This window comes from Rissa tridactyla, chromosome 1 (assembly GCF_028500815.1).
Source record: "Rissa tridactyla isolate bRisTri1 chromosome 1, bRisTri1.patW.cur.20221130, whole genome shotgun sequence".
In the NCBI taxonomy this organism is placed as follows: domain Eukaryota; kingdom Metazoa; phylum Chordata; class Aves; order Charadriiformes; family Laridae; genus Rissa; species Rissa tridactyla.
In genome coordinates this window covers 184,512,529-184,523,818 of record NC_071466.1, presented here as the reverse complement: position 1 = coordinate 184,523,818, position 11,290 = coordinate 184,512,529, and the positions used below count along the sequence as shown (strand labels likewise).

The 11,290-nt window shown below is 41.2% G+C and overlaps 1 protein-coding gene across 2 annotated transcripts in view; it reads right to left on the bottom strand.

Moving 5' to 3' along the window:
• Positions 1-1,027: 1,027 nt before the first annotated feature.
• LRIG3 (leucine rich repeats and immunoglobulin like domains 3) overlaps positions 1,028-11,290 on the bottom strand; it is a 45,775-nt gene continuing 35,512 nt past the window's right edge. For both annotated transcript variants that reach the window (XM_054188431.1, XM_054188432.1), the window contains 7 exons: positions 9,966-10,286; positions 8,647-8,928; positions 7,605-8,057; positions 7,237-7,395; positions 5,997-6,140; positions 5,635-5,910; positions 1,028-2,499 (listed from right to left, as the gene is read on the bottom strand). In XM_054188431.1, the coding sequence (XP_054044406.1) occupies positions 2,255-2,499; positions 5,635-5,910; positions 5,997-6,140; positions 7,237-7,395; positions 7,605-8,057; positions 8,647-8,928; positions 9,966-10,286 (1,880 nt within the window). In that variant the 3' untranslated portion in view covers positions 1,028-2,254. The remainder of the gene's footprint in view (positions 2,500-5,634; positions 5,911-5,996; positions 6,141-7,236; positions 7,396-7,604; positions 8,058-8,646; positions 8,929-9,965; positions 10,287-11,290) is intronic.

The following is an 11,290-nucleotide window of genomic DNA, read 5'->3' as shown; positions in this document are numbered from 1 at the left end:
GGGTACAGAGATCCATGTCCTTGGAAGATTAGGATCTTTATATTCTCCAACAGCAAGTCAAAAAGTAGTATTTAAGGGAAAGATGAAAAAGGAATGACAGTGACGCTGTTCCCAAGCTTCCCCCACTAGAGAAAATAAATTTAAAGCTTGTTGTTCATGATGGACCTTTAACATGGAGTCTTAAGCATAAACAACAATTCTGAAATGAAAGATGTACTTACTGTTTTTAACTTTCTTTGGTCTTTTAGGTATGTCAAAAAGCAATGTCTGGTTACAAACACAAGCTATTACGGTCCCCACCTCTCCTCCCCCTAAAAAAGCTAAGGTCACTGCGGGGGGAAGGAAAAGGAGAGTTATCAAGTGAATCGAATTTAAGATATCGTGCCTTATTGACTTATAGCTTTGTGCTTAACTCAGGAAAAATTAATCTCTTTCAAAATGCACTTAATTATAATCGAATACCCATATCAATGTCTGTCACCACATCAGCACATCTGGCAGCAATGAAGACAAATTAACAATAGGAGTCAGAAAATCTGGCAATATGATCAACTAAAGCACGCAAAATCCATTTCTACACTTAGACCACCAGTGACTAAGGATGGATTAACTTCCTGTCTCTAATACTGGCGCCTAAATTAAAGGGAAATTGCATTGCAATCTGGGTACCAGGTTTCTGGCTACAAACAACAAAAAGCCCTTAGCTCAGCTACACCAGGCAGCAGAACCTTTGCTCTAGCTTTAGCCATGATGTCTGTGATGGCCTACTCTAGCAGCTGCTTTTAATTTAGTTTAAAAGAAGCAATTTGGCAACCATGTAAGTTTGCACCTTCAAAGTAGACAGATGTAAAAAGCCGATGTCCTGCAATATTAACCATTTTGGAGTCTCGCTGTTTTAATGTGGTGATGACAACAGGATTCACAGCTTTTTAAAATAGTAGGTATCTGTACATAGAAAAACAAATTAAGAGTGTTTTTGCTTAGTTTTAATTATCATTTTAGTGCGAACAATCCTGTTTCTCTGACTTCGTATAGTTAAAAGCATTGGGTTCATTACCTCAAATTTAAGCCAGCAAGAATTTACAATTGCTCAACTTGACTAAGCAACGGAATAAAGCACAGATCTCATCTATAACAAGAAAAGGGCGGCTGAATAAGGAACAGAAGCATAAGTTAAACCAAAGAAAACATTATCTTGTACTTGGATTACCTTCTCAAGTTGGGTGTGGAAGTGGTTGCAGAAGAAAAAAAAGAGGGAGAAAGGGTATGGGAAAGCAAAGACTCAGGCATGCACTGCATATTTGGCAAACGCTTAACACTAGACACTTAGAAAAAAGTGATGCTAACAGACAGACACCCAGTGGCTATTTCCTTCCTTAACAAAATAGCTTGAAACGGATTTGGGCACCCACTGTGCATCCCCTCCACCAGACGCCTGCGCACTATTTGCACACAGGCCTGGGCAGACTGTTGGTACTACAGCCTTGTGCACATGAAAACTGAGAACGTGTGCATGCACATCTGACAGTGGGAATCCACAACGTGGAAGATATGCATACTTATTTTGGCACAAATAGTTTCAACCCACCTTACCAGCCACCAGTAGTTGTGGCAGGTCCACACCCGCTCTTAGAAGCTGAACATATTTAACGCAGTAAATCCAGAGATACAAGTTTTAGTCAAATAAAGCTGCAGACATGCAACAGAAGGCACCTACATATGCAACATTCCATCTACAAACATAATTCACACTTTCCATTCTTCATACACTAATGTGGGTCAGAGACCACACGGCAGCATATTTTATTAAAAGTAATGTGCAAATTAAGATGCATGATACCTGCAAACAGCATGGAGTTTCCATTTGTAAAAAGGTACAAGTAACAGTACAAAATTAGAATGGTTACTACTCATTTCAATAAAATGAAGTCTGACATAGAAATACATATGCTGTATTATTTACACCATTAATTTACAAAAGATATTATTTGCATAAAACAAAGCTATAAAATAATTAGAAATATAGTATTTTTTATAAGGAATGTTTTCCCTGTATAAAAATGTAGAGCATTTTGGCAATTATGCTTTATTTGAATAAAAATGCATTTATTTGTTGTGAATTCATAGCATCACGTGGTTTCTTTCTTCCCTTCTTCCTTTCCTTCTTCCCTTTTTAAATAAAATTCCACACTGAGGTAGTAGTATGTCAAAATATTTCTTTGGTTCCAGAAATCAATGGTAGGTCCAAAAGGAGCTATGTATCCAAATCACAGGATTGGAAAGCTGAAGTCCTACAGTTTTCTAAGGACTGCTTGTAAGTATAAACACTATTTTCTCCCCTAGGAACTGTCCTTTCCTTTCCATCTTCATCTGCCTCTGCATCGAAGTCCAGTGAGGCATGAGGATTATTATGGGAGGTTTTTGGTTGGCAATTTGCTGGCTGTCTACAACTTGAAAGAGAGTCCAGCTGAGGCCTCCATAAAGGCTTTCCAAATGTTCCTGAAAGACATCAAGTGAGTGAGTGAGTAAGTACAGACATACTGATGCTAACAGCTTTGTGTTTCACTAAGGGCTGCACGTTAGAATGCAAGCCAAGGATCGACACAAGCAAAAGCTCACCAAAGTTAGATTTTACTTAACTGTTATTTTACCCCTTAAAAGAAAACATCCGTGTGATCACAAGCCTAAGGCAAGATTCTGCCACCCGAGACATTAAAAACATTTCCAAAGTAAATGTATAGCCACACACACACAACTTCATTACTTTTGTTTTTATGACTACTCCCATGCCCATTTTTCTTTGGGGAGGGTGGTGAGGGGGGAGACGGACACACAGGCCAAATTGCAAACATATCACAAGACACTTTCTAATACGAAAGTCAGAACAGGGTCCCTGTTTTGTTCTTCGGTGAATGAATGGCACATAAAATCTGCCATACCATTCAGCAAAAATAAATAAATGAAAAACCCCAACAGGTACAGGGTTATACAACATCTTCCCACTGTGCAATCTGAATGCTAAAATAATCTTCTTCTGGCTAGCATCTACCATTAATAATAAAGGTCCTGCCAGCCAAATTCTCCATTCACACCTGTTCGTCTCTTTGCCCACAACTGGCTAGAACAGATGTAGCCCAAAGAGAATGTGGCATTTCAGTTGAATCTTTATTAATAGTTACGTGGATTCACTAGCCAGAAAATAATTAGTGTGCCTGTCGCTCTTCACCGTTGGGAAGGTGTTAGTGTCAACCTCTCTGCAAGAAGGGCCTTCTCTTTTTTCACTGAAGAAAGATATGGCCATCACAAGTCACGGTGTCTGTAAGTGACACTCAAAAGACTTATTTTCAGAAGACAATGTGCCATAGGCTGATTTTGAAGAAGTCTGGATTTACTAGTAACTTAAGACTACAATCATTCATAAATTTTACACCCAAAACACATACTTCTAGTTTTGCTGAGTTGCTAGAAGCAAAGGTTTCAAGTAAAACTGTAATCTGAGATGTTACTAAAAATGGATTTGGACAAGGTCCATATTTGCATCAGTGATTTGCAGAGCAGTTTTGCTCCTAACACAATATGAAAGGATGAGCCTCACAGCACCAAAGTTACAAATGAATCCTGTCTTAAAAAAAAAAATCCAAGCTGTGAATTTTCTAGCTCATGCATTAACAGTGATGTTAATGCCAGCTGTTTTCCTCATTGTGATAGTAGAGGCAAAAGGGGGGCTGAATTTGAAGATAGTGTGCCGAAGAAGTGAATCCACAGCTACAGACAAGAAATCTATGAAGTCTTCTTCTACAGCTACTGCCTGCAAGACTTAACCATAGGCTTTTTGAGTGAAGAGCGGTAACGATTATGAAGCATCCAAGGCAATGAAGATGCAACTTAGGTGGGGTAGCAGCTCAGAGAACTACCAAAAAAAAGTAGCTCTGCATAGATTTTTAGGGCAGAAATGGGAATCTGAGCCCTCGAGGCTAGATTAACTCCTGGGTATACCCACGTACAGTAGAACTACTTTCTGCAGGAGACGTGGTAAAGCCCTATCTGCACAGTCCCACCACAGTAACAGTGGCAGGCAGCCAGGAGAACGTGTGTAGACCCAGGGCCTCTGCCAGATGGCATGGCATCTGCAATGTTTTACAGTCTGAACATCTGGCTTTCGAAGGGGGAAAACTTCAGAGCTTGTACCTCTCTCCCCACCCCCTGAGAACAAAGAGCCCACTGATGCACATTCCCCCAGGTCCTCTCACAGAGCCAGCAGACCCAGGCCTTGATCAACCATGCTGACACACCAGTCGGGAGACAATCCATGGGACCAGGGCTGCACTTGGTGCTCAGATGTCACAGGGATGAAAACAGTATGGGAGTTTACATGCATTTTAAACCAGCCAACCAAACCAATACCCAAAACTTAAGGAGCTTCAAAGGTAAAGCAACGCTTTTCTCCTTCCCCACACCTCTCCCTGCAATCTGGATTAAAATTCTAAACCCTGAATTAAAGTTCAGGAACTCTGTCTGGTTAAACCATGACAAACTCTTGTCATACGCACCATGAGAAAAGAAGATAAAGGAGGGGTAGAGAGGGCATTTTTCCACAGTGCCTTACTTTGATGGGCAAACAGTTCTGGCTCACTGTGTTATACAATATATCCTCACACACTGGAGTTCAAGTCCCCCTACCTGCCCTGAGCCCTCCTTGGGACCTCGCACACCTTTTGCCTCTCAGGCAAAACTTCTCGTTTGCCTGAAGTTTGTTAAGGTGTATTTAAGTAAGCATCCTAACGGTTATGGAAATCTGCCAGCTACATTAAGATAAAAGATAAGAATCACATCCCTGATGAGATTTTTATGTAAGCATGAGCTATTAAGATCTTCTGGTAATCTGAACATGCTCATTACGCAGTTTTACTGTAATCCCTTTTCTGTTCATGACCTTCAAACATTTGGGACATCGTATCTAATGGTCCTTAGAAGTCAGGTTTCCCAAGAAGCAGAAGAGGGCTCACTGGACTGCCATATTTGACCTAAGGATTTCTTCGATGTATGTCGCACCGCTTCTGACCAAGCCTGAGGCTGCACCCTTTGTAACACAGGATAGGGCCCATCTCCTGGCTAACCCCTGGTAGGATCCTGATGGCACCCTGAGTTCTGGGGCATCCAACTGTCCTCATGCACTGCAATGGAGAGACAGTGAGTCTATGCGTACAGTTCAGTTGTGCGAGTCTTAAAAAAATAGATACTGCAGTATCACAAGTTACTCAGGGAGGAAGAAGGGGGAAGAAAACAAAAAGACATGAACACGTGCAAAAAGTCAAGGACAACTCTCAAACTGCCTTTCCTCAGCTACTTCCTGTCTCGTCTCTCCTCTCCTCCTTTCTGAAGTATTTATTTTCCATGTGCTGTATTATCTTACTAAATTCACAGACACTCGCAAAAAGAAGCCCATGCAAAATTGCACAAAATTAGCTTTTCCACAAGACTAGCTATATGAGCATCTAAACACTACTACAGAATTAATCCTATTAGGAGCAGGAAAAAAAAAGCTAAGAAATCAGTTTTGCTTAGTGTTGGAAGTAGGAAATGAGACAACAAGAATACCAGCAGCTTGAATAAAACCCAATAGGTAGAACATACCCATGAAAGTGCTGTTACTGATAATAGATGAGGGTTCCAAACTTCTGTTTAAATCAAATATGTCTGAGTTCAGACTTTTGCTTTTTAGTCCAGTTCCTTCATTTTGAGTATAAATGGAGTTAATCAATTTGCTACTTGTAGCCTGCATCCCAATTATGCCAACACACTGATCAAAGGGATCTTCCAGTGGAGGTGTGTATTGATAGCATTCCTTTTTCTTTAGATATCCAGACTCATAAGGGTCCAGGCATGCTGTTCTTTGGTCAGGACTGCAACCTAAAGAAAATGCAAAATTGTTTTTACATAGATTCATCATAGCAGAAGATCCAATTAGGACTAAAACTTCCCCCACCACCACTTACTTGCACTGTATGCTTCAAAAGCCTCAGAGCCATATGCGTTTCCTTTTAAATACAAAGTCCCCGAAGTCCCCAGATAGTGGCACAGGAACGGATCCGCAACGCCCTCCAAGTCTGTTTCGCTGCCATTATCTAGATGGCAAATGCCTTAAAAATAAAATGGACATGTCAGCATACGGTCTTTTCATAAGCTTCAGCTTATGGTTTCCTGAGTAAGACATGTTATTTTAAGAACCTCATCTGTTCAACTAAATTTCATAGTGTATTCAGAACTTGCTTAAGTTTAACCTAACCTTTTGATGAGAACTCCAATTCTAGCAAGTGTTCAATTAATTAGCTTGACAGAGAACGTGTCACACTTTGCTTTATTATGCGTTCCCTGGATAACAGAACAAACTCAATCACAGGGATGAAAACCAGGGACTCCCGTCCTCTAAAGCACTGGAAGCCAGGCTCATGCTCTTTTTGGAGCACAGAGTGCTAGTGAGAAAGTCCCATGTGGAAGAGTCTGAGGGAGTCACTGGCTGCTCAAACAGCTATACTGACTTTCAACTTAATGGTTCCTGAAAGCTGTGGACATAGTCTGTGGTTCTTGCTCCACAAAGAGGCTGCTCCTCTCGCTACCCTACAGCTGCAGAACTCTCTCACCACTGTTCCATTCCCACCTGCCCCAACTCCTGACTGTATCTTGACCCCAATCCCTTCCCAGCAAGGTGCCTTTTCTTCCCTAACCCAAGTATGTTGTGTATTCTCAGGGGCCAGACATATAAATATTAAGTACCGCAGCTTTTAACTTGCAGTCACCTTAAATCCTTTCTTCACTCTGATCTTAATGACTTTTGTAACATGAAAGTTTAATCACTTATATTATATTAAAGTTACACTGGTTTTACCACCTATCCCTCCATTCCATTACAATCATCCTTTTCAAGCTATAGCAGAGGAAGACGTGCTGTTTCAGTTCCCTTTGGACACTCTCGTTTTGGCAATGTGATCAGTTTAAACTTACCCCCGAAACCAGAGAAAAACGTCATGATTTAAGCAAAGATGTAACATCATTCGGATGAACGGAACCAAGTTTCTGTTACTATCTCATTGAAGCAATACCAAGCAATAAATCTCACACCCTCTCAAACTTCAGTGAAGATGTTTCTTTAGTGTTATTTCCATTAGTTAGAAAGACAATAGCTAAACTGTAGCTACTCAAGCAACATGGAAAATCTGCTTAACGGTTTACACCTACCGTTATTGTCCCTCTGCTGCAAGAAATACCCTCCCACGGAAGATGTGAGGAACTGATGGTGACTGCCATTTTCAGATGAACCATATCCATCCTGCCTTTCAGCCAGCGTCCCCTGGGACGACAGGTAACTTGGAATGTCAGCAGGCAAATTTGTTTCATCTGTGGGGAAGCAAAACAAACACCAAAGTCATCAGCATATCTTAGAGTTTGCAGAGCATTTTTAAACTCATGAGCAAAGTGCTGAAGGTAACAAGCAATTCATTCTTCTGACTCTGAGTCAGAGCACACAAGCGTTCCTACAATGAAGTCATCTCAAAGCAACCACAAACATTTTTTTCCTTTCCAAGGCAAACCTTCAGTTTACACACCTGTATTTGTGATGCTGCAATCTTCATTTCTCCTTCTGGTGTGGTAGATGATGACCACCCACACCAAGGAAGTGCCCACCACACAGCAAACCACAGCTATGATCACAATGCCAACCGTGGCCCATCCATCATCATCAAGTGATGGGGCAATGTTTTGAGGAGAATCACAGGTAGGAGTAGGAATTACATTAAGACGAATGTTGCCCCGCTCTGTTCCAAGTGTATTAGACATTTCGCAAGTGTATTTCCCAGCATCTTCTACATCTGTATCCACAATAATTAGTAACTGATTGCCTGCGGCAAAGAAATGTCTTTCTGTTACCACGAGAGGGCTGTCATCCTTAGTCCAGTTCAGTCGGGGTGGAGGGCTACCACCAGCAATACACTGCAAGACTGCAGTTTCACCTTTTGTTACAGTTCGATCCAGCAAAGGCCGCAAAAATGATGGTGTTTCTGAAAAGAAAGCATAAGCCTTATATTATAAATGACCTTGCAAGAATAGGAACATGTCCCTTTCCTTCACAGCTCAAGAGGAAAAGCTAAATTAAATGCATCAGTAAGGCCCAATGAAGCTTACTCTCATTCTCAGAAAAAACACATTCAAGGAATTTGAACTTAGAGCCTACAGTTTACTTGTCAATTGATCAGACCTATACGCTTGATTACCTTAGAAGGTAAAAAGGCCAAATCATACATGCTCAAGACTGCAGAGAACTAGATTAAAAATGGTTAACAAAATGTTAGGAAATCAATAGGTTAAACAAAATTTCCTGTCTCTAAACAAAAACAACAGCCCCCTTGCATATCAAATATTGTGTACACACAAATAACAAACTTTTATTATTTTGCATCATAATAGTGATTGTGTGTTGGAATACATGTTTCTAATCTATAACTTTGTGTCAATACAAATTATTTCAGAGTATTTTTATTTCTATACAGCACTTTCATAACGATACTATCTTTAATCAGTTGACGATTTTAAAGTGCTCAGCAATAGTTCTGTTCAAGATTATGCCACCAAGGACTGCCAGTGTCTTACCTAGTACTGTTAACGTTGCGTTAGCTGAAATGCTTCCAGCAGTGTTTTGAGCTGTACAGCTATAAACGCCTGTGTCCTCGATCTTTACATCAACAATGAAGAATACGTCATCTTCGGGCATGACATGCATGCGCCTCTTGCGCGCTGCAGGAAAATCTGTTCCACCGTCTTTCTGCCAAGCAATCTGTGGGACAGGATGCCCAACTGCAGCACATTCCAAACGTGCCATTGCCCCAGCACGAATGGTTAAGTCCATGGGGATCTTTGTAAATGAAGGCAGCACTAAAGAAAAGTTAGTGACAACAAAATGAATAAAGGAAACATACTTTTCCTTTTTTGTACAGCATATTCTTAAACCCTTCTTGGGCCTAAAAATGCGGGAGAAGCGTAAAACCTAAACTTATCACAGAATCACAGAATGGCAGGGGTTGGAAGGGACCTCTGGAGATCATCTAGTCCAACCCCCTGCCAGAGCAGGGTCACCTAGAGCAGGTTGCACAGGAACACGTCTGGGTGGGTTTTGAATGTCTCCAGAGACGGAGACTCCACCACCTCTCTGGGCAGCCTGTGCCAGTGCTCTGCCACCCTCAAAGTAAAGAAGTTCCTCCTCATGTTTAGGTGGAACTTCCTATGCTCAAGGTTGTGCCCATTTACCTCTTGTCCTGTCCCCGGGCACCACTGAAAAGATCCTGGCCCCATCCTCCTGACACCCACCCTTGAAGTATTTATAAGCATTGCTAAGATCCCCCCTCAGTCGTCTTTTTTCCAGACTGAAAAGGCCCAAATCCCTCAGTCTTTCTTCATAAGAGAGGTGTTCCAGTCCCCTAATCATCTTGGTAGCCCTTTGCTGTACCCTCTCCAGCAGTTCCCTGTCCTTCTTGAACTGGGGAGGCCAGAACTGGACATCAGTAGTCAGCAAAGAGAAAGGGAAGGAGCTGTGAAGTAAGTGAGACTGCCTAGATCAAAATCTCATTTCTGCTAACAGCCTCCTACGTGACCTTTCCATAGTACCTTGAAAGAGAGTATACGCTTACCTCCTCTAAAGAAAAAATGTTTTCCCGTCTTGTTACACAGATTTTGTAAGATTTACTACAAATTGGGTCTGTTATTTGGTTTTTTGTATACTATGGTTCAGCAAAATGGGGCCAGATGTAAAACCAAACGGTGATTTTGGAACTAGATACATTTTAATAAATAATCACATCTTATTAAGGGATCTCCTAAAAGATGCAGATGATGAGAATGGAAAAAACTGTGTTTACATATCTTGATTAAAATAATTCTACTTTAAGTCCACAAGCAAAAAGTAACATACTTACTGTTTACTGTAAGTTTGGCTTTGACAGAGTAGGATGAACCAAAATGATTTGAAATAACACACTGGTATTTCCCTTCATTACTGAATTCAACATTGCGCAGCCGAAGGATGGTAGTGTACTCCATCACTTCACCGCCCTGTGAGCGGAGGTGTGCATAATTCTCCATTTCAGCATCTTGCAGTAATTCATTGTCTTTCTTCCATGCAAAAGTCATTGGGGAATCACTGCTGCTGGCTGCTGAACATACAAAACTCAAATTGGAGCCTTTGATTGCTGACTGTGTTTCTGGCTGGACAGTGATCTGTGGTTTAGGAAAATCATCTGCACAGAAAGGAGAAAAAGAAAAAGTAACACAGAGGAAGAAAAAAAACATATATGTGAGGCCCGAGGACTCTTTTAGAAAGAGTCTGAAAGCCTTGTTTTATATGTTTGAGAGAAGAGTCAGGTAACTCTATAAAATGGATACACAATGCTTTCACTTTAAATTTCGCAAGCCTTAGGGCATTGAAAGTTGCCATATTTATGAGTTTATTGTGCAAAGTCATCTCTTATTGAAAGCACATTTAGAAGCAGACGGTGTGTACAATTTGTTCAACAGCAGCACTAAAGAGGAGAGAACTACCCCCTGACATCCGTAAGAACTATTCTGAATGTCAGTCATGACGCCTACCCTTCATCTTTACAACACCTCAGGCTGCTGTGAGTTTTACTTTATTGAAAGCATAGTTCTTCTGCCATCAGAACCTGCAAGTTGAAGTCAAGGGTTTTCCCCAAACCCACAAAAACCAATCATGTACAAAAGTCAATGTTTCAGTGATTTGTGGCTGTTTGGTCCACCTTACAAACACAGCAGTGCTGAAGATCCCTTAAGCAAGGCCGCACACAAGATTTTCAAGAGATTAGTTTCTGGAGATCCTTTTACTATTGGAAAGTTACCTTCAAAGTGCCATTTTGTGAGTTTGCCTTCTGAACTATTTATTCTGTCAATTGTGTGTACATTGCATGTACAAAAAGGAATGGGCAATTAAATGCTTGGTCTCCCAAAACCAAAAGCCTTAGCATATTCCCAACTTTCAAGATATCACCTACCTCCCAACAATGACCCAGACCCAAACTTCACAGGCGCTGCAGTAAAAGCCCTGGGCCCTAAATACTCCTCCTTGCTGCAGACCCTGCCGGCACCACAGAGGGTCAGGTCTTACCTAGCCACTCTGCCTCCCTGTGTCTCATTTGTTTGGAAACAACATGCCAGGGTCAAAGCGTTATTTCCTTGAAGAACCTCCACACTGCATGTTACAAAAGAAAATGCAATGTGCAGATAGCCT